The following is a 24,113-nucleotide window of genomic DNA, read 5'->3' as shown; positions in this document are numbered from 1 at the left end:
GTCACAGAGGGTATTTATGTAAAAATCAATCCTGGGCCTGCTCTACAGGGCCTTGAGTTTATTGTAGTCATGAATTGGTGTCACATATGTGAACAAAATTGAATTTCATCTTGCTCAATCAGGAATGTCCATTGTGATGACCGATGTGCTGCGCCTCATCCCTCTGGCTGTGCTATTTGGGATCTTCTTGTACATGGGGGTCACATCTTTGACGGGGATCCAGTTGTATGAACGCATCACTCTCATGGTCACACCGGCAAAGCACCACCCCGATCACATTTACGTCACCAAGGTAACGTACGCAAGAGGTGGGAATACGTCTCATATGTGCAAGTCAGAAGTCTTAGCGTTCATGTTCCAGGCAAGTCTGAAGTTACTGTGGCAACAATCAAGCAAGTAAAGGGAAGTCCCCTCTAAATTTTACGAAAGTCATTACTTGGGTTAAGTAAGTCATAAGTCAATTCATATACTGTAATCTTGCTTAGTCACATCATGTATTAGCACATTAGCCACTTTGCACTCAGTATCTGTACACAGTTACAAAATGTTTAATGGTCCCTAACCGGTCTCTGTATTTCCTGTTACTTCTCAATTAAACACATAAGTGACATGAAGCATAGTTAAGGAGCCTGTAAATGAATGGAGATTTGTTTCTTGAAGATAGTTGTGCAAAGACCAATAACTACTGTATGTTGTGTAGAATTGTGGAGATCTAGCATTTAACCATTTTTCACCATTTTAGTTTTCATGATTTTTTTGAGGCATGTTTAAAATGATGTGTGACACACTAGAGTCTGGCAAGAGTCTCCTCTCCCCCACCATATAAGAACTTGAGCGCATTTGCTCGCACCAGCAGTTATCTGACGCAATTGTGACGTGCAGAAAAATTCATCTTCACTTTGAAAAAATAGGACTTTAGAGTGCCTTGTTGTCAGCTGTGAGTGAGTGCACGCACATCATGGAAAGAAGGCGGAAGTGGAAGAGTGAGTGAGGAAAACAAAAAAAGTCAGATGTGACAACCAGTGTGTGAACAGGGGCCCCTTTAAAGCACCTCTTTGTCGCTGTGCGGAAGAGCCTCGTGAAATCCTTGTGGGATAAAGTCGAGCTATCGGGGGCTTTGCGCGTATATATTTTCACAGCTGAAATGTAATTTCTTGTCGGCATGAGAAATATTCTAGATGAGGTAGTATCCAATTATCCTGGTTGTAGTGTTTGAGTGACTGTTGACAGTTGAGTGGGGCATGGATTCAGCGCATTCAGTGCCCACGCCTAGAGCGTCTGAGAGGAGAAAAAAACAGTCTGACAAACGACAGAAAGTCTCACTCGAGTCAGTTCATGTGACTTGAGTCCCACTTCTCTAACGCACGCACAGGCACTTACTCACACACGCAGACAACAGCAAGAATATCTATAGTATATGCCCTCACTCGTGTCCTCTGTCATTAGTGGTAGGACGGCAGAACACAATCCAGTCGTGTGTGATTGCAGCCAAAAGCCAGACCGCGTCCATCCTTCGAGGTCATGTTGCTTCACTCTGTGCAGAAATGACAGTATTTAGTGTTTGGGATGTTATGGATTCCAGCACTGACGCAGATGCCCAGAAGCCTGAGTAATGACAGTCTCAAGTACAAGCTTGGGGCTTCCCCTGCTAAAGAACAGATCTCAATTCTAACATCGATTTGCATAGTAGTGGAGCAATTACAGTGAAGGCTCTTATATGATTGTGACATATCAACATCAAATCTGAAATTACTGCATGAATAAAGTTTTTTTAAGAACACAAAATGTAAATTTTGAAGGAATAAATAAAATGAATGTACCTTTTGAAATATGTATTTCTTCCCGTTATACTTTAACTTTAATGTATAATGTTGCGACTTTAAAGTTGGATTTTTCCAAGATACAGCGCAGCCCCGCACATTCACAGTTAGGCATTTGCAAATTCACCTATTTGGGGTTTGTTTTAACCCAATCGCCCGTTATTGGTGGAAACCCTATCTTATTTGTGTTTTTTTTATCCAATCCCATGTTCTTTCGTGGTTTTTTGTTTTGTTTGTTTGTTTGTTTGTTTGTTTTTTTGCAGTTATAAGGAACGTCAATTATAGTATTCACGGATTTTCACTGTTCGCATTCAGGTTCGGTCACTATCCTCAGCAAATCCACTTTTATTCTCTTTAGATTATGAGTTTTTTAATTTAAAAAAATACAACTTTATTCTCATCAAATTGCTTTTTTATTGTAATAAAACAAATAAATTGTTATTGAAACTTTTTAATTTCTATGGCATTCAGGGGTACACACTGGTTGTTGTGTTTAATTACCATTAGGATTATGAGGAAGTGCCGTTTTAGAGGTGTTTGACCATTCCCCACAGGGATATCACAATAAACAGGAAGCAAAAAGAGAAGTCAGTCATTCATTTATTCATTCATTCCGTTCTAATGTTACTGGGGGAATTATCTCCCAAAATCAATTTTAAAAATACACACATCAGGTGAGTTGAAGATTCAAAATGGTCCATAGGTGTGAATGTGTGTGCAAATTTCTCTATATGAGCCCTGTGACTGACTGGCGACCAGTCCTGGGTGCACTTTGCCTCTCACACAAAGTCAGCTGGGATAGGCATCTCACCCTAATGAGGACAAGTGCTGTAGAAAATGGATGGTTGGAAGCAGGTTAATCAAGCACCGCACAGCAGACAGCAGTCCACCAGGCCTTGTCCACAAGATGGAGCCAAAAAAACAAGTGATCCTGATGAACCTTTTGAAGTGGAGATTCCAACTGTCAGCTGTTGAATGCTTATATGTTTACATGCTGTGTCCGCAGGTGAAGACCTGGCGTATGAACATGTTCACCCTCATCCAGCTGGGGTGCATTGTGGCCCTGTGGGTCGTGAAGTCCACCGCCGCTTCCCTGGCATTCCCCTTTGTCCTCATCATGACGGTGCCGTTGCGCCGCGTCATCCTCTCCAGGATTTTTGAGGAACGTGAGCTCCAGGCGGTAGGTCGTGTGGCGGGGGCTTTCCAGTAATGCGGGAACCGGCGCCGCAATCGTCTCATCCCCTGCTGGAACTTTTGCAACTTCAGCAATCGGATGCACGTGAACTGGTTTGCAATTGTGTCCAACACTCACACCTCGAAAGCAAATGCAAATATTGATTTAAAAATTCCTTCATGACTTCAGCAGACAAATGTAAATATCTCACGTTTCTACCTGGAAACGTTCAAAGCTCTTATTGAGGTGTGTGATGTTTTTGTGGTTAGACACTCAAAACCACCAAGACAATCCAAAATTTTGAGGGGGAGAATAAAACTCTTTTTCTCTACCTCAAAGTAAGATTTTAAAGAATATTCAGACCAAGAAATGATATGCTAATCAAAGCAGGGGCTGTATTGCATGCAATAAAGGATGCCATATTTAAAAATGTTATTTTATTTTTTTTTCACTTTTGGGGGAACTACAGTACATATCACACACTGTTTCAATAATATTATACCAGGCCACAAGTGAGTACATGTGAAACCGCCACAGACTGTCTAATTTCGAACTCCAAGGCTGGATTTACACTGCAGCTCCAAGTGTCCAACTTCGATTTATTGACTCATTATCGATCCATTGACCCATCCAAAATAGCAACAACAACAACAACAAAAACGCCAGTAACGGATCCCCCCCCAAAATGTTTATAAATGCCTATATAGTTTAAACCATAAATATGCCACAACTTTTGATCCCAAAATACTTAATCATTTAGAACTCATTCATTACTTCTACTACTTGGAGACTCTAAATTGCCCGTAGGTGTGAATGTGTGTGCGACTGGTTGTTTGTTTGTATGTGCCCTGCGATTGGCTGGCAACCAGTTTAGGGTGTAGCTCGCCTCCTGCCCGATGATAGCTGGGATGATAGCTGGGCTAGGCTCCAGCACGCCCGCGACCCTAGTGAGGAGAAGCGGCTCAGAAAATGGATGGATATATATATATATATATATATATATATATATATATATATATCCATCCATATATATGCAGGTGTGTTTAAGTAAACAATCAGTGGATTTCAATTACATACTGTACAATTGGCATTGACGGGTATACCCGATCTGTCCATTTATGCTGAAGTCTCATTGGCATGTACTTTATCTAATACATATAAAATTTCTATCCACATTTGGAAGAGGCCTGATTCTGATATAACAATATCAGTCTGTTTTTTCTTTTTATTGACTCATACAAATCATGCCAAATGAGACAAAAAAAAAACATTACTGTATCACCTGAACCATGCATTTTAAATCCAGCCTGAGTAAACCTTTTTATCTTCACAGCTGGATTGCGATGAAGACTCACCCAACTTTGATGAAGACGGACGGGATGAGTACAACGAGATTCACATGCTTGTATAAAGTCGAACTTGCCTAGAAGCCCTCATCTTCTTCATGCTCTTGACCTCTTGAGACTCAACAAGACAAGAGTCATCGGGCAAAACATTATTAAATGTGTTACATTAATAGATCAATAATATATATTTTTTCTTTGAGTAAAAAAAACAAAAAAAATGTATAATCTAAATGTATGGGCCTCGTAAAGGTGGTATGGTTTTAACTTCCCTGAAAGTGTTTGTGAGTCCCTTAGCTGAAGTCAATGAAAATGACAATGAAAATGTCTATCCCTTTAATTACGCTGCAGGCTTTGGGCATATGTGCAATTTAATGGTCACCTCTTAAACAACACTAAGAGGTTGGTGGATGAATGCGCGGGAACAGTATTGATTTCTTTTTTTTTTTTGATTTCCCGTCATCACCGATATATTCAGAAAGTAATTGAAATCCCTGAAAGCCAAAGGATGGTGCAGGAAAGTCAGCCAAGAGATATTGCGTACATAGATTAGCTGCCTTTAAACAAGTGCCATTTCTTTTAAAACACTATGATGTGCAAAAATTGGGTAAATACGGTTGTGATTATTTGTTTAAACTCATTATGAGAAAACATGGGGTTGAATCCATTTGGCATTTTATCTCTAAAATTATTCATACATTACAGTTTTGGTTTGCCATGATAGTGTGATTAGAATCTCCTTTTGAGGGAGGTTTTTATGTATATTACCCGAATTGTTATGTCACGAACCATAACTATTTGATTGTAATGTAAGTTGCAGAATTACACTTTGTCAAAAACACATCTTCATTCAAGTATGTGATGTCACAATTTTTCAAATTTCACAACGGCTTGCTCACAGACATGTTTTCAGAAATAGGCAGCTAACAAAAGAGGAACTTTGTTGTGTAATGTCATACTTGATGGTTGGGCAGGCCCTCCAGAGACACAACTTTTTGTATACGAGCAATTAAAAAGTCAATATATCCCCCTCTTCAAAGATGTATGTTAAACAATTATTCCATCCAGCAAAAAGAAAGGTTCAAATACCCCAGATTACAAAGACATTCTTGCCCATGGTGAGTTTCTGTTAACTTCTGACCACAACTGTACATCCGTCCTTCTTTGTCCAGGCTGAAAGCACTTTTACTGGCAACTTGTCCCTGCCAACCCTACAAGCTCCCTGGCAAAGACATAAACACTCATTGAAGCCGTTGTTCGGTCAGTGTAAGTGCACAACATAAAAGACCACTTGCAAATGAGTAACTTATTTGTTTTGTCAACCTATATTTTTACATTTAGACTTCATGGGAAAGTTGCTGATTAGTAATGTTCAAACCTTAGTTTATCTTCAAATAAGGTATTGGCACAGTGTTAAAAGGACATTGCGTAATTTGACGCACTTGAACTCCCATCTCCAAAACAAATTCTATTTGTATTCATCCTTTCATGTTCTTAACAAGATTTCACATGTGTCATGAATAATATAACAAAACACTTCAGCTGAAAAAGCCGAGAAACTAAGCAAACACACGTGTATTGAACACGCCAGGGAGCAGTTGAGTTTTGGCAGGGTGCATGAATGATGTATTGTATGGTATGACTGTAAATTATAATGTAGCATCTGTGTTCAGTCATTCAGTTTTCACCCCTGGGTTTTGCAAGCTCGCTATAGAATTCAAATTAGCCTGGGCCACTTTCGGGAACCTAACTTGGACAAAGAAACAACACTATTTTGCATAAAGGCCATGTGAAAATAAATGTCTTGTAAATTTGACACACCACAGAGAAGAGTGTTGTTCACAACCCTGCTAAAATTGAATGATTGAATGAATCGTGAAAAGTCAAGCCGCTCGGTGATGTGTGCACTTAGGGCCAACAACGAGGCACTCTAAAGCGGCCATGCCAGCAGACATTTTTGGGGTGTCCTCATGGCTGGCTACGTACCTGTGCATTGCAATTGCTCTAGATAACCACTGATGCGAATGGAGGTGATCTTCTTCAGTTCTTATATAGTTTTGGGGGAGGGAGGGGGGGGTGGCATGCCGAGTGGAAATTGCACTGTTTTAGCAATGTCCCAAAAAAAAACTGGAAAACTGAAATGTTGAAAAACAGTTTAACATTATATCTCTATAGAGTTCTCAGTCTTGCACGTTTTCAGCAATTATCTTTAAATAAGCATAATGTATTGAGAAACAAATCTCTGAATTCACTGTACAGGGTCTTTAATGGCATTCAACTTAACAACGGCTATATTCAAATGGCTGTTATGTGTCCATAGGATGTTGTAAAGAAAGAAGTGAAGCGTTACACTGTGTTCCAAATTATTATGCATATCGGATTTAAGTCAAATCAACATTTGATTTTCTTTTTTTGTACATATGTTATTATTCATTCTCATAAAGCATAGTCAGGAAATCTCCTCTCAGCCAGATGCATTGTATTAAGAGAGCAGCTGTTAAAAATCCACTTAATAGCAGTAAGCAAGTATTTGAAACTGCCCCTCAGTCCCAAGACACCTCTCCATGCAGGATCCTCCAAAGGCTTGCAGTCATGCATAGACCTTTATTCCAGGCACCCCTAACAAATCTCACAAGGAGAAGCAACGTTAAGGCTAAAACCGCTTTCTTCACTGAGGATGGCCATGATACTTTAGAGCAGGGGTGTCAAACTCAGTCTTGTCACGGTCCAAGTTGCAGTAAAATTTCCCTCAGAGAGCCATTATGACTGGTATACTGGTAGGTGCGTGGAAAATTTGTCGATCGGCATACGCACCTTCACCTATTTGCAAACTTAACAGTTATTTACAGAAACCCCTGCATATTTGCAGCATTTTTTTCCTGATCCCCCAATTTACCAGATCCCCTGCTTATTCCCGTGTTTTTTTTTAAGGAAAGGAGGAAAAAAAAAAATATATATATATATATATATATATATATATATATATATATATATATATATGTTAGAAAATTTGTTTTGAAAACAACAACTGTAACAAAAAAATGCTTGCTATATCTCAATGTTATAAGTGAATGAAATGTACAATAATGGGAAAGATTTTAGCAAGAAACATGAAGTACATGATTTGCTTTTCCAGGCCACATAATGTGATGGGCCGGATCTGGTCCCCGGGCCTTGAGTTTGACACCTATTCTTTAGCTGGTCCAGAGAGATGGAGTTCTGGATGTTTGGTGGATGCCAATCATGTCCCAGTATGGCTGTGACATCCTGAATAATGGGGCGTGAGAAGGTAGGCCCCTTTTAGGATGCCTGAAGGTGTCAAAATAAGATATGGAGTTTCTAAGTGACCATTTCCTGCCATGGTACTCTATAAGGAATAAAGACAATTTGCCATCCCACGCTGTAAAATATACCATTAAAATTTAAGCTGGAACATGTATTAAGGGAGGAAATACTCAAGGTGTGCCACCAACATCCCCTGAACCCATCGCTTTTGAGGACCTGTGAAGTATCCCTAAAAGAAAGATCTGTGAGGCTACACAGCAATATGTCTCCAAACAGTAACTCTGGGTGGTAATTCTTGCATTTAAAAAAAATGATAAAAAGCAGAAAATATCCATGGATTTATCCTATCTTTTTTCTTCAAGCTATTTTGCATGATAATTTGGAAATCTGTATTTTGAATAGTTTAGAAAAATACTGTTGTCGTCAAGGTGGTTTTGTTCAATATACTCCTGATTATTATAGAAGTTCTTTTTTTTTTCACTGTAAATCACTTTGATTCTTTAGGAAATTAAACAAAAGCGGCATATGCTTAATAATTTGGAACACGTGTATTTAGAATTTTCTTTTTTAAATGTTCCAAGTCTGTTTTTAAAGTCCTATGAGGATATTTTGACAGCTGGTAAGCACAGATCGGATGGCGATTGCGCTTGCTCAGTGGTGTAATCGACTGGTTCACTTTTTTTGACAAAGAAATGCATGCATTTGTAAGAGTTGACATGTGGCTAAAGATAAAATCAATACCGATTTTCTTGGCCTAACCAGGTTGTTTAATAGCTGAAGGAATACAATCAACTGAAGTGTCCCTTCCCCTGCCTCCAAGTGCTTCAAAGTGGAGAGTAGATATTTGCAGTCTGTATTTTTATGAATCAGCAGTGTATTCAAATGTTTGCTCGCCTCAAGAATCGGTATCGGCGTTAACACAACCATGCCCTACATTACGAGCCATACAAGAATTCTCTCAGGGTAAACTGACCTTTGAACTGTAAATTCCCAGCCTTCAGTTAGCCGAGGCATGTTTGTACATAAGATTTGCAGTGCGAGGAGAATATATGGCTTTCAGTCCTGCTTTTTGTGCTTAACGATGCATAGATGAAGGTCAAGTGAAGACGAATAATATTTGTAATGCTTTTGGAACGAACCGTACATTTACAATTGTATTCCTTGTATTTTAATCAGCTCAAAATGTGAACCATTTACCTGGCTTTTAGTTTTGTAGCTCCATGCTAATCATGTTGAATTTTTTTTTTAAATGTATTTATTTTTAAATGGACTTTGCTGTTAACTCCTTTGCTAAAACTGGAATGGCACAACACATTCATCATTGTGTTCTCCTTGTTATTGAATGTAAATGTTTTACTGCAAGAACACGCTTGTCCACAGATGATTGCCATTTATGAAAGTTCAACAACACACACACGGTGCAAACCCAAATCGTACATCCATCCATTCCATCCATTTTCCGTTCAGCTTATCCTCATAAGGGTCGCGGGCATGCTGGAGCCTATCCCAGCAGACTCTGGGCAAGCTTAGTAGGTTAATTGAAGACTCTAAATTGCCCGTAGGTGTGAATGTGGTGGTTAGTTTATATGTGCCCTGCGATTGGCTGGCGACCGGTTCAGGGTGTACCCCGCCTCCCACCCGAAGATAGCTGGGATAGGCTCCAGCAGCCCGCGACACTAGTGAGGATAAGGGGTAAAGAAAATGGATGGATGGATGGATGGATAACTGACAAAGTTTAAGTTTGTTTATGAGCAAATAAAAAAATATATAAAAATTTCTATCATGCAGTATGTCCCCCATTAATGTCATTGTGTTACGTGTGTCCCTAAAAGTTAAAGTCCCTAATCACCAAATAGACAGTATAAAATTAAGCTTCAAAATGGTGAAAAATTAGCCGCTGTCTCCGCTCTGAAATGCTGTGGGTGTCTGCTAAATGTGTGAAGCCACGCCCCACTGAAAAATGTCTGCTACTTCATCTAGCAACTTTCTAATGCCTACACATTCCCACGTTTGGGCCGAAAATATATTCGCTTAAAGCCTCTGGTGGCTGGAATATATCCCACTGGGTTGTCGTGGGGCTTTCCTCGCTACAACAAGAGGCGCTAGCCACCAGCTAGCTTGTGAGCTAACAGAATTCTGGGGCTCTCTCGGCCAGCGTCACCACTTTGTTTAAGAATTTAATTCATGACACTGAGCTGTTCTTTAAATTGTGCCATCGAAGGAAAATGCATTTTTGGGGTGTAGGCATAGCTATCTAGCTAACTGCATGCTGAAGTGGTAGAACACATATTACCGTCTGCATTGAGAGACAAATCTCTGAATTCTCTTTACACTGGGGTTTTTAAGACATTTTTATAAATGCCAATTTACATTTAAATTCCAAATTCCCAGCCAGGCTTGGACCATTCTTTTCAAGGGGAGAGAGTTGCCCCGTATGAAAAGCCTCTCTTTCAGCAACCGCCAACAAGCAGTTATGTGCAACATGTTAAATACATTTGAGTGCTACAGGGACAGTAGCCAAGTCAAGATTGAAGCAAGTAAATCTCACAGCTCACCTGGTTAACCTATTCGGACTGTTATGAGATCCACATAAATTTGGGAACAACACACCTAACATTAGGTGAGTATGCAGGTGTTATTTTTTTGGAAACCAATCGTAAATTAGCTGTCACTAGGCGCCGGCCATCTGTATGCACTGGAGCTTTGTGTTTTCTCTACCGGTTGACCAACAGCAGTTAAAGAGACTCAGGGGTCCGCTGATCTGTTTCACACGTCCACGTGCTCTTGTTATGTCAAGAATTGGTGTGTCTACATTTGTCTGACTATAACCAAAACAAAACTGTAAAGCACATACTGGCCAGTATTTACAAAAGGACAAATGTTGAATTGTGGGTATTATTTAAGATAATAAAATGTGTGGTGCTGCTAATCTGTCTTGTCTGCTTGTTAAATGTTGAAACATGCAGGTTGAAAAGGAAAATAGTTTTGTTATGTTTCTTGTAACCCTCAAAAATGTTTAGCCTGTCAACGGGCTTTGTTTGGCACATTTTGTCAAGTTCGTTTGTGCAGACCACCCAGGCTTGGTTCTTTTATTTAAAATGTCTAAATTTAATTCAAAATTATGGTTGGAAACAAAGATGCCCTCTGAGTTTGAGCATACAGGTAGAATATATGTAGTAGATGTAATATGTCCCAAAAGCACATAGAGTAGATAAAACTAAAATATGTCTTGTAATAATCTTACAAAGTAACAGAACCACAGTTAGATTCTAGGTTTGGTGATGACCTCTTGTAAATAAACTAATGCACTGTACTTTTTTTGAAAATTATTAATCCGAACTATTGAAAATAAATTGCTTTATTGGTGTGAAAGAATCCTGATGATCATCACGGGAAGATCTTATCTATTTGTCCATTGATTTCACATCATGTTTGTCTTCATTGAAATGCCCGCTGAGTGTTTGTTTAATCTCTACAGCAAGTTCAGTTGTCTTGTCGTGCAACAAAAACAACAATAGGCCAATGAGGCCATTCCATTTGTGTATTGTTGTGCAATTTTGGCTTTGTCTGTCCAGAAGATGAGAGAAATACTTTACTTTGGTCAATTCGGACCACTCCCTTTCCCAACTTCTTATTTACTGCAACAGACCGATTCAAAGAATTTGTAGTTTACACAGGACAATGCCATCATGTTCTCTTTATAAGGAACCATCATGTCTATATGGAGCATCATGCCGAATAAATCTTACACTGATTTTATAGCTCAGATGGACCTCATGTCTTCAAGATACAGTGATCTGCGTTTACTGTGGGACCTATGTTCCACACTCACCTCTGATAGTTGACAGTAGAAATCCTTGATATTGAGAATTTATATGAAAACTTAAAATAGTTTAAGCATTAAAATATCCCTCCTATGGCGGCACGGTGGTCGACTGGTTAGAGTGTCTGGCTCACAGTTCTGAGGACCGGTGTTCAATCCCCCGCCCCGCCTGTGTGGAGTTTGCATGTTCTCCCCGTGGCTGCGTGGCTTTTCTCCGGGCACTCCGGTTTCCTCCCACATCCCAAAAACATGATTAGGTGCGAATGGTTGATTGTTTGTATGTGCCCTGCGATTGGCTGGCAATCAGTTCAGGGTGTACCCCGCCTCCTGCCCGATGATAGCTGGGATAGGCTCCAGTACGCCCGCGACCCTTGTGAGGAGAAGCGGCTTAGAAAATGGATGGATGGATATCCCTCCTACATGCTCTACTAACTTTAAAACTTATTTAAACACAGTTTTTAAATTAAATGTTAATGTATTTGATCCATCCATCCATTTTCTTCTGCTTATCCGAGGTCGGGTCACGGGGGTAGTAGCTTTAGCAAGGAAGCCCAGACTTCCCTCTCCCCAGCCACTTCATCCAGCTCTTTGGGGACGACCCAGAGGCGTTCCCAGGCCAGCCGGGAGACATTGTCTCTCCAGCATGTCCTGGGTCGTTCCCGGGGTCTCCTCCCGGTGGGAGGTGCCCGGAACACGTCACCAGGGAGGCATTCAGGAAGCATTCTAATCAGATACCCGAGCCACCTCATCTGGCTCCTCTCAATGCGGAAGAGCACCGGCTCTACTCAGAGCCCCTCCCAGATGACCGAGCTTCTCACCCTATATCTAAGGGAGGGCCTGGACACCCTGAGGAGGATACTCATTTCGCCCGCTTGTATCCGGGATCTTGTTCTTTCGGTCACAACCCTCAGCTCGAGACCATAGGTGAGGGTAGGAACATAGATCAACCGGTAAATTGAGAGCTTCGCCTTTTGGCTTAGCTCCTTCTTCACAACAATGGACCAATAGAAGGTCTACATCACTGCAGACGCTGCACCGATCCGCCTGTCGATCTCCCATTCCCTTCTTCCCTCACTGTGAACAAGAACCTGAGATACTTGAACTCCTCCATTTGGAACAGGATCTCATCCCCGACCTGGAGAGGGCACGCCACCCTTTTCCGACTATGAGGTCTCGATTTGGAGGTGCTAATTTTGATCCCAACCGCTTCACAGTTGGCTGTGAACCGCTCCAGTGAGAGTTGGAGATCACAGCTAGATGAAGCCAACAGAACCACATCATCTGCAAAAAAGCAGGGATGCAATACTGAGGCCACCCAACTGGACCCCCTCTACGCCTCGGCTTCACTCAGAAATTCTGACCATAAAAGTTATGAACAGAATCGGTGACAAAGCGCAGCCTTGGCGTAGTCCAAACCTCACCGGAAACGAACCCGACTTACTGCTGGCAATGCGGACCAAACTCTGACACTGGTCGTACAGGGATCGAACATCCCATATAAGGGGGTTTGGTAACCCATACTCCCAAAGTACCCCCCACAGGACTCATCGAGGGATCAGTCGAACGCCTTCTCCAAGTCCACAAACTACATGTAGACTGTTTAGGCAAACTCCCATGCACCGTCGAGGACCTTGCTGAGGGTGTAGAGCTGGTACACTGTACCAGCCAGTACGAAAACCACACTACGAAAACCACACTTCCCAGATGATCGCACTACTCGTCACTTTAAACCGCATACACTCCTTGAAGTCTCAGCGCCCTTTGCACAATGGTCATTGCACCGGACTATTGCAATATTAGTCGTTCGAACTGCTCTAAGTGCTAGAGGACTCTGCATCTTTTTGCACAATTGTTTTTTGTCAATGTCTTTATGTCCCCAAAGTGTTCTGTAAATTGACTGTTTGTTGTACTAGAGCGGCTCCAACTACCGGAGACAAATTCCTTGTGTGTTTTGGACATACTTGGCAAATAAAGATGATTCTGATTCTGATTCTGATTCTGACTACTTCTCCTGAATCCAAGTTTCGACTTCCTGACGGAGCCTCTTCTCCAGCACCACTGAATAGCCCTAACCAGGGAGGCTGAGGAGTGTGATCTCCTGTAGTTGGAACACACACTCGACGATATGCAGTTCTCAATAGAAATACCAGATGCCCTAGATCAGTAGTTCTCCTGAGTCATAACTTGGGGGTCAACAAAACAATTTGCAATAAATAATGTAGTATAATTTTTTAAAAGTGCATTTGGGGTCCAGAAAACAAAAAATACTAAACCAATTACTCCACCCTACTGTAGTTTTGGATTTCGATTAGAAGATAAAGATAAGGGGGTGAATTCCGGCTTGTCAAGTCCATTATGAGGGAGAGAAATGCCAACACGTTGGAAGTCGGACAAGCTTAGGCAGCTCACACTTGAACTGAGTATGTATATGTTTGGTATAAACAGAGTGTATGTTGCGGTAAGTTGTATAAATTTTGGTGAAACTAACCCGCATTTTACTGCTGATTACTAAAGAATGGAAAAAGCTGGAAACAAACTTTCTGGTGAAATAAGAGCATCTTCTCTTTCTTTTGCTAGGTTCGGCGCTTATGTTGTCACAGAACACAATGTTCTGTGGGTCTTCAAACATAATTTGAAATGCTCTAAAACGATGGGAATATGGGGAACTCTGCTTGAAAAACGGCTTGGAGTGAATGAGTTAATAATTGATGATATTCATCTTTGTGAAAACACTGATCATGTTATTTATTTCTCACAATAATTATCAACAGCGATTTAAAAAGGTAAGAAACATAAAAAATCTGCATGCAACACTTTCTCTATAAATCTCTGCAAGTATTTACATTTTAAAATGATCCCTTTGACAACATTCCTTGGCAATCACAATGTCCCATCACTGGTTAGCTACTTGGGCGAACCATGTTGGCTACCCCTACTGTATACGCTGTATATAGGGAGACATGACATTAACACATTACAACTGATGCCTTCTATGCATTCGATTTGGCACAAAGCGAGTACAGCTGAGCTGTTATCATGCAGTGGATTAAGCAATATTTGGGTGAGAGGCAGACAACACCTCAAATTGGTCGACTGCTGAATCACAAGGCAATTCAGCCTGCGCCAATGACATAGCACAGCATTCAAGACTGAAACTGAAGGAGATTTTACTCTAGTTTCTGTAACAGGATAACAAGATGCAGAACAGACACACTTGCAATTGACACTTCAAAATTAACTACAATTACATATGACGATAACATCTTCTCGTGTCAAATAAGCATCTCAGTTATTCAAATAATTGGGCATGTCTATATTCCATGTCACCAGTTTGACGCACAGAAGCGGCATGAGGAGTGTGGCAGTGATAACCGGAGCTATTAGCATGACGAGCGTCCAGAGTGGCGGGTCCTGGACCTGTCCACAGGAAACAAAGTACTTCCGATGGACCTCTTGGAAGAAGTCATCCACAAGAGATCCCCGACTCTGACACAAAGAAGCAGTGGCCCACTGATCCGCACAAAGCTTCAGATCATAGTAGATGCTACAGAAGAAGAGAAAGTTTAATGGCTCAGATTGGATTTGACTAGAAAAAGCATTCCTGCAGAAGCATAAATCCAAAGTTATGAACTGTATTTGTTCAAAACAAAGCAATAATAACAAACATTTCGAAAATTCCCAAACTAGAATGATGTTATATGAAGTAGATTTGTAAAAACCAAACGTATATTTAGAGTAAATAAAAAAGAAAGAAGTGTGACCGCCAAAACATCCGACCTCGGTCGAGCCAGTCTTTTTTAAAACCATAGTTTTGATTTGTCAAATCTTCTGGGTGGAGACGCATGTATAACCTCACTTCAATGCCATAAATCTCACGAGAGGTTGCCACTACATGATATTTAGTGAGGTAAACATCCGCAAGAGGAAACTGAGCATCACTGCTGGAAGTCTGATCAACATGATGGGTTCCTTTTGATGACAGACACTCCACCCTAACACACAATTTGAGCCTTAGCCCCAAATTATGCCATCTGCAAAATATAGAAAATTACATAAGGAGCTAAAAAATATATATTTTAAAATTGGGGTGGGGGCGGAGTGAAGCTTCTCCACAAACAACAGCTGTCTGGAAATATTTTAAGCACCCAGTAACTTTTTAATAAATATAATTTAAATAATAACTAATTAGGCAGAAAAGCAACGTACTCAGTTTTATTTAACAGGCCATCGACGAAGCTTACCAACTCTACACGAAGACGATCGAGAAGATAAAAGCAAAAGAAAACGCCTATCAAGGAGAAGCAACAAATCTTGAGTAATTTACTGTTACAAAATAATAACTTACAAAGTTGATGTCAGAAAACATCCAACCATCCATTTTCTGTACCGCTTATCCTCACCAGGGTCGCGGGTGTGCTGGAGCCTATCCCAGCTATCTTCGGGCGAGAGGCGGGGTACACCCTGAACTGGTCGCCAACCAGTCGCAGGGCACACATAAACAAACAACCATTCGCACTCACATTCACACCTACGAGCAATTTTGAGTCTTGAATTAATATACCATACATGTTTTTGGGATGAGGGCTGAAACCGGAATAACCAGAGAAAACCCACACAGGCACAGGGAGAACATGCCAACTCCACACAGGCGAGGCCGGGATTGAAACCCTCAGAACTGTGAGGCATATGTGCTAACCACCGTGCCACCTCAGAAAAACATCACAATAGTTATTTTCATTGACCAAAATTTACGCCAAAATAAAATAAAATGACAATTTCACATTTAGGAAAGACGACTGGTGGCAGTGACTTTCCACATCAGCATAAATTCAGCCTCTGAGGTGATTCTCACTTTTAGTGACAACCTGATTGAATTAAATAAAATAAGCACGCATGGATTGAAGAGGTGCTTTTTGTCGTCCATTTTCAGGAAATAGTAGTTTCACATTAGAGACCTATTTCAGCAATACTTGGTTAGGAAAGGTGGAGTTGAATTCATTTTAAAAACTGCAGTCTGTTAGGACTCGGGGGGGGGGGGGAAATAATAAATAATCAGAAAATAGGTCGACACAGAATGTCTGCCTCGAAGCTTCGGCGCAACAAAAAAACAAAAAAATAATAATAATAATTCCACCCGGAACCATGTTTGCACTGCCGGAACCAACGTTTCAAATGGAGCTTTATTGCAGACAGGCGCAGTGTTGGGCCACTCCTGAACTTTGCCAAAAATGGCAGAGGAACATCTGTAAGTAGTTTTTAAGGCACTATTACATGTGTAATATACATATAACATGATGTATGAGTGAGCTGAATGGTAGTTTTTCTACCTAAAAATAGTAATTGCGAGCATGATAATGCTAATCGTGAATGCTAACTGTTTACCATAGGGCGATTATGTTGTCTCAAATTCTGTACAGAGTGAGTATAGTATAGAGTATGAGAATAAAATGCATTCTTGTAGTAAAAAAAAAAAAAATAAATAAAAAAGAAAAGTGTTTTCGGGGAGGGGGGAGCGATTACTCCGGTACTCTGCAATAATATTTATAGGATAATCGATTCTAAAAAGATTTGTGATGGCCGTAGAGTCTGTTCCAGTCTTCGAAAGGAAGCACGTTTACATCTCCCCTTGATGCGATGACGTTTTTCAAAGGTAAGGATAAGGTCCATTACCTAGTTGGAGTTATGCTAGTCTACTTCATGAACACTGTCGATGTTACCTTAAAAAATGGGTACCTGTATAATGAATAACAATTTCAAAGAATAGCTACTTTACTGTTTCACAGCCGGCCATGCGCACGCTTGATGGTAGCCGCTTTTCTCCATGCTCTTGTTAAAAGCTGACCGGCAGATGTGGACGTTGCTATCAAAGATGTGCTTGTCACATGGATGGATAACATTCTGTGATAGCCCTGGAGAATGGAGACACACAAACATCCCAAACACATTCAAATGAAATACATATGTCATTTTGAACTTTGAAGCCATGTGTTATTGATTCATATTTACTGAACGGCTCAAACACAAAGTGTGTTTTCATATTTGAGATTCTTTACCTGTCCAGAAGAAGACAAATGTCAGAATGCAGGAAGTAAACATCCTCTGTTGGGAAGGTCAATAATAATTAATGGTTTGCATAGTGGGATGTTTTGAAGTTGAAAATTACCATTTTAAAAAACAATACACTGGGTTCCAAATTATTAGATTTGTGATATTTTTGCTTATTTTCCGACATGGTTCATGTTATTTGCAGTGATAATGAACACATATATTATTCTGGATTTTCTATAGCAAATGAACAAAATCGACTAAATTACTCAAAATCCTATGTTCATATATATATATATATATATATATATATATATATATATATATAGCCATCCATCCATTCATTTTCTTTAACCGCTGAACCGCACGAGGGTCGCAGGCTGCTGGAGCCTAACACAGCTATCTTCGGGTGCGTACATGATATATATATATATATATATATATATATATATATATATATATATATATATATATATATATATATATATATATATCCATCCATCCATCCATCCATCTATCTATCTATCTATCTATCTATCTATCTATCTATCTATCTATCTATCTATCTATCTATCTATCTATCTATCTATCTATCTATCTATATATATATATATATATATATATACACATATATATATATATGGTTCATGTTGGCGGCCCCGCCTGTGTGGAGTTTGCATGTTCTCCCCGTGCCTGCGTTAGTTTTCTCCGGGCACTAAATTTTCTGAGCCGCTTATCCTCACTTGGGTCGCGGGCATACTGGAGCCTATTCCAGCTATCTTCGGGCGGGAGGCGGGGTACACCCTGAACTGGTCGCCAGCCAATCACAGGGCACATAGAAACAAACAACCATTCGCACACACATTCACTCCTACGGGCAATTTAGAGTCTTCAATCAACCTACCACGCATGTTTTTGGGATGTGTGTCTCTAGATTGGCAGTCTGGGGTGGTGGTCCCCCTTTTTAAGAAGAGGGACCAGAGGGTGTGTTCCAACTACAGGGGGATCACACTCCTCAGCCTCCCTGGTAAGGTCTATTCAGGGGTGCTGAAGAGGAGGGTCCGCCGGGAAGTCAAATCTCAGATTCAGGAGGAGCAATGTGGTTTTCGTTCTGGCCGTGGAACAGTGGACCAGCACTTCACCCTCGGCAGGGTCCTCAAGGGTGCATGGGAGTTCACCCAACCAGTTTACATGTGTTTTGTGGACTTGGAGAAGGTGTTCGACCTTGTCCCTTGGGGAGTCCTGTGGGGGGTGCTTTGGGAGTATGGGGTACCGAACCCCCTGAGCCGGGCTGTTCGGTCCCTCTATGACCAGTGTCAGAGTTTGGTCTGCATTGCCGGCAGTAAGTCGGACTCGTTTCCTGTGAGGGTTGGAGTCCGCCAAGGCTGCCCTTTGTCACCGATTCTGTTCAGAACTTTTATGGACAGAATTTCAAGGTGCAGCCAAGGCGTACAGGGAGTCCGGTTTGGTGGCCTCAGTATTTAATCTTTGCTTTTTGCAGATGATGTGGTTCTGTTGGCTTCATCAGGCTGTGATCTCCAACTCTCACTGGAGCGGTTTGTAGCCGAGTGTGAAGCGGCTTGGATGAGAATCAGCATCTCCAAATCTGAGACCATGGTCCTCAGTCGGAAAAGGGTGGAGTGCCCTCTCCAGGTCGGGGATGAGATACTGCCCCAAGTAGAGGAGTTCAAATATCTTGGGGTTTTGTTCACGAGTGAGTGAAGAATGGAACAGGAGATCGACAGGCGGATCGGTGCAGCGTCTGCAGTGATGCGGACTTTGTATCGGTCCGTTGTGGTGAAGAAGGAGTTAAGCCGAAAGGCGAAGCTCTCTATTTACCGGTCAATCTACGTTCCTACCCTCACCTATGGTCACGAGTTTTGGATCGTGACCGAAAGAACAAGATCCCGGATACAAGCGGCCGAAATTAGTTTCCTCCGCAGGGTGTCCAGGCTGTCCCTTAGAGATAGGGTGAGAAGCTCGGTCATCTGGGAGGGGCTCAGAGTAGAGCCGCTGCTCTTCCGCATTGAGAGGAGCCAGATGAGGTGGGTTGGGCATCTAATTAGGATGCCTCCTGGACGCCTCCCTGGTGAGGTGTTCCTGGCACGTCCCACCGGGAGGAGATCCCGGGGACTACCCAGGACACGCTGGATAGACTACGTATCTCGGCTTGCCTGGGAACGCATCAGGATCCCCTCGGAAGAGCTGGAGGCTAAAGCTACTGCCCCCGCAACCCGACCTCGGCTAAGCGGAAGAAAATGGATGGATGGATCATTTAATTCCAATAAGTTAGCACCCATTATTTCTGTCACATAGATAGATAGATAGATAGATAGATAGATAGATAGATAGATAGATAGATAGATAGATAGATAGATAGAAATGACAGAAATGACAATTGTACATTTAAGAAAGACTACTGTTGGCAGTAAATTTCCTCTTTTGTTTCTTACATCCTAAAGTTTTCTCTTTCTTTTTACTACAGTCATTAACTTTTAATGTGAAGCCAAAAGCAGAAACGGTGGTTGCCAATTAGCTTTGGCAAGAAACCAGACTGCGTGACATCTGATTTGTACAAATAATGTTCAATGCATTTGTCTCTTTGTATAAAACATCTATACTTATGTTCAACATTTAACATTAAAACAAAAGACAAATGATATTTGAGCTAAAAAAAAAAAAAATCTTTATCAATCATTATGTTGACATTCTGTAGGAACCCTTTTCAATTGGACTTAAGATTGTTTCAGGCTGTAAATTTGAGAATGCAAGAGGTGCCTCCCAGAGCTCCTGTTTGGAGGCATACTGCCGTCCAATCCAATAGAGATCCTTTAAAGACAGATTTAAGACAAATTCTACAGATACGGTTAGGGGATGATGGTGGCGCCGCCTTGAGTTTATCTCCAGTTATACCTATAGCTAAACCTTCAATGTTATTTATGGAAATAGAAATATTTTACTGCAAAAGGCATGGTTCTTTTTTTATACTGAATATTTAACTTGCCATTATTCCAGCCCAAAACATCACTCCGACACACATCGCAGCCTTGTGGGGCATGTATTCAAGTATGTCTGAGCTCACGGCAAACATTTCTCCTTGCGACGTTGGTTAGGGTTGGCAGAAATACAGTTTTATGCATGACCACAAGTCATTAGAGGATATTGGGACTCCAGAGACTTAAACCAGTAACTTTAAATACTGTACTTGCTTACTTGGCCGAATCCCCACATGCTGCCAGATCCCGTCCGATCTCAGAAGTTAATCAGGGTCGGTCCTGGTTAGTACTTGGATTGGAGACAGTTTAGAAATACCAGGTGCTGGGGTTGGGCAGTAGACCAATCACCTGCTCCTGTAAAAAGCTACAGATTACACAAACCGCAGTTAAGGCCTAATGTTCCTCATAGCATTGAGAGCTCTAACTAACTAATTAACTTGCTTGCTGCTCATCAGGGTTTTTTTAACCTGTGCTTTTTTATTACGATGCTTTTGCCTGACAGAAACTTTCCTGAATACGTCTTTATCTAAAGGAAACTTTGGTATCTAAGTCACAGATTTTTTTAACAGTACGATTTTCTTTCCATTGCTTCCTCAAGACATTAGACTATTCCATGCTTTTTTATCAGTATAAAGATCCTTCTTTTCCCCCACTAAGCATACAAAATGTGGCACTACCTCCTTAGGGAATATTTCTTTAACTATGCTCACCTGCAAAACTAATTATTAAACATGTCTGTGATTTAAATCAGTGATCTAAACAGACAGTTGTAACAACATCCGCAATAATCTGCAACACTGAATTTAAGAAACGTGTGGAAAAACAAGCCTTTTAGGACACTGAAATGATGGAAACCTGCTTCCTGAAAATTCCCTTGAATTAATGAATATATCTTCTGGGAAACAGTCAGTGAAAACATATGTTAGTGGAGAAAATTGTAAAAAAAAAAGAAAAAAAAGAAAGGAAAAACTAAATTTACGCATGTGTTGTTTAAATTGTGTGCAGATGCACTTTCGCCACTGACTGGAAGTCACAGTAGTTCTGGTCGACAACCACAAGTAAACAAAAAAAGGTAGCACACACGCCTGATTGCTCAGAAGGATGTAGATTACGGTCTGGGCCCATGAGTGAAACTATAGTCAAACACAATAAATTTGATGAATTGTATGATAAAAGTAGAAGTTGATTCAGTTTCTTTACTTAGAGACCCTGTAAAGTGAATTATCTCGGAATACATGATACACGTTGGAAGATAATTGCTGAAAACGTGCAAAGACTGAGAACTATGTCGTACTGAATTGTGGAGCTATAGCATTAAACTGTTTTCCACCATTTCTGTTTTGCTGTGTTTTATTGGACGTGGCTAAAATGGTGCCCAGTGATGCACTTGGGGATCTGGCATGAGTCCCCTCTCCCCTACTAATTTCAGCACCTTCGTTCGCATCAGCGGTTATTCAGCGCAATTACCACATGCAGTTAGCGAACTAACTGTGGCCAAATTCACAAGACATTTATTTTTTGATTTTACAGGGACTTTACGTAAAAGTACATTTTCACTGTCAGTTACATTTTGGGGAAGTAGGAGGAGAAAGTACAGATTTCTGTTTTCAAATGTAGGGAGGAAAAGTAATCAAAAGAATAAGTACTCAAGGAAATTACAAATACTTAAGTAAAGTAACAAAACATCCCGCCACTGTAAGCAGGCAGAATAGGTTAATGTTGATGAATAATTTAAAGCAAATGGAAGAAAAGTACATACCATTAATGCTGTTGTTTTTCGCTCGTAACTGCTATTGATGCTTCATTCACGAACAGCTGGCCAAGCGGTCACAGCCTCTGTGCTCTTCTGGTCTTATCACGGCAACTCGGAGCTAATTATATTACGCAACTGCAATGGACAGCTTGCTTCCTTTCTCAGACCAGGCCTGACTGTTCCCATGCTACCCAAAGTCATGTTCCATATGCAGCCCCTCAACACCACCCCTCACCCTAGAGACACTTGAACCAGGAGGCCTCAGAGTCAACAAGCCAACACGATCCCAGCTCGTGAATGGAATTATTCTGAGGATTGATGCTTATTCGCATTTTCTTTCCCATAGGCTACAAATTTAGCCCAGTGGTTTGCACACCGGCCTTACGGTTCTGAGGTTCGGGTTTCAAATCTTGGTTCCTGTTTGTATGTTTTCCCTGTGGTTGCATGGGTTTTCTCCAGGTATTCCAACTTCCAAAATCAAATCTTACTCTTACTGTTCATACCCTGGAAAATAGGAGACAAACGAAAGAACCAAACATTTTAGCTGCATGTAATTTGCCTTGACTTAAACGGCTCATGTGAAAGGTTGTGCTTTCTGGAGGCCAGTTGAAATAACTCAATCATCACAGCATCGGATCGTTCCGCCTCAGCCGGTGTGTACATTTCCAACGTTGTTTGGCTATTGCCCGTTGATTCGGGGGTCGCCGAGCAACGCGCTGCCACAATGCCACCATAATGCATTTATGAGTGGAGAAATTTTGAAGAGTGGTCATAAGAAAACATTTCCATCGCCCTCAAATTAAAGGCAGTGGAAGCAACAGTGCAAATAAAACAGTGTTACGTGAACTATACAGTCCAGTCTCTCATGGGCACGGAAAACAGTTCCATGGGTTGGGAACAAGACAACGATGAGTAAGAATTTTGATGCAGTCAAGGCTTCTGGTTTCAAATCTGAAACCTTGTTTACGTGCCATTGACTACACCACTTTTTGGGAGGGGGTAATTTTTTATAACAACCCACCCCCCGACCCTCCCACCCCACAAAAACAAAACATACATGGTGAGAATAGATGGGTCTGATAGACATGACTTCATTCTCCAGACCAGCTCGGCTGAAAAAGTGTATTCCGCAATAAATTGCACTGACATCACACGAGAGGCTGAACTAAACTACAAGGCTGGAAAGTCTTGGACATAGCCCATGAACTACAAGTGTATTCTCTAAGCGGAGAATATATACCTGTACAAATACAGTATATTGTACTGTTGTATCAAACTCCACAGTACATATATTTTAACATGTACCCTGTGTTGAACAAAAAGAGGTTGAAGGGAAATGTTTCTTTTGTTTCTCTCCAAAACTCAAAAAGTAACCCAGATAAATGCAGGCAAATACTCTAATTCATAAGGCCCATAACTAACAAATGTGCATGCTATTTGGGGATTTGCTATGATGAGCTGTGATGTGTTAACCTGCCTGTTATGTTAGGGGCGAAATCTACTTGTTTGAAAATCTACCAAAAAAAAAAAAAAAGAATTACATGAATTGTGTTGAATTTATTTATTTATTTATTTTAAACCATTTTTAAAAATGGAATTTTCTGCGTGTTATTACACAGCCGGTCACATTGACCCATAAACATTGCTGGAGAGAAACAAATGCATAGGTTAGACCTCGATATGTACTGTATGTTTTTGGCGCTTTATCCTTCAAGGAATTTCATTAGGTCACGAGGTTTGTATATCAGTGAGGAGCTAAATTAAGCCTGGGTTGTTAACGTATATTACGTAGCATCTTCGCCACATATGCATGTACACGAGCACGTCCTAGCGTGCTCGTGTACACTCTCACCTAATATGTTCCGTGTGGGAGC

The 24,113-nt window shown here is 40.9% G+C and overlaps 2 protein-coding genes across 4 annotated transcripts in view; one reads left to right on the top strand and one right to left on the bottom strand.

The window, feature by feature from the left end:
- Window positions 1–4,757, top strand: part of slc4a3 (solute carrier family 4 member 3) — a 55,941-nt gene extending 51,184 nt beyond the window's left edge. The window contains exons 21-23 of the mRNA XM_061691285.1: window positions 123–292; window positions 2,827–3,000; window positions 4,328–4,757. Coding sequence (XP_061547269.1) covers window positions 123–292; window positions 2,827–3,000; window positions 4,328–4,405 — 422 coding nt within the window. The 3' untranslated portion in view covers window positions 4,406–4,757. The remainder of the gene's footprint in view (window positions 1–122; window positions 293–2,826; window positions 3,001–4,327) is intronic.
- Window positions 4,758–14,191: 9,434 nt separating this feature from the next.
- LOC133410736 (receptor activity-modifying protein 1-like) lies at window positions 14,192–22,410 on the bottom strand. 3 transcript variants are annotated; one of them, XM_061692217.1, is made up of 5 exons: window positions 22,246–22,410; window positions 20,704–20,850; window positions 17,499–17,544; window positions 17,219–17,354; window positions 14,192–14,989 (listed from the first exon to the last, which is right to left on the bottom strand). In XM_061692217.1, exons 2-5 carry the CDS (start codon window positions 20,719–20,721, stop codon window positions 14,731–14,733), a joined length of 459 nt encoding a protein of 152 aa, XP_061548201.1. In that variant the 5' UTR covers window positions 20,722–20,850; window positions 22,246–22,410; the 3' UTR covers window positions 14,192–14,730. The 3 variants fall into 3 exon arrangements, 2 of the variants coding, with proteins under 2 accessions (XP_061548201.1, XP_061548202.1); XM_061692218.1 differs by having other exon boundaries at window positions 20,704–20,840; XR_009769571.1 differs by lacking the exons at window positions 14,192–14,989; window positions 17,499–17,544 and having other exon boundaries at window positions 17,269–17,354.
- Window positions 22,411–24,113: the final 1,703 nt, after the last annotated feature.

This window comes from Phycodurus eques, chromosome 12, assembly GCF_024500275.1.
Source record: "Phycodurus eques isolate BA_2022a chromosome 12, UOR_Pequ_1.1, whole genome shotgun sequence".
Taxonomy (NCBI): Eukaryota; Metazoa; Chordata; class Actinopteri; order Syngnathiformes; family Syngnathidae; genus Phycodurus; species Phycodurus eques.
Note: the sequence above shows the minus strand (reverse complement) of the source record. Positions and strands in the feature narration are given on the sequence as shown.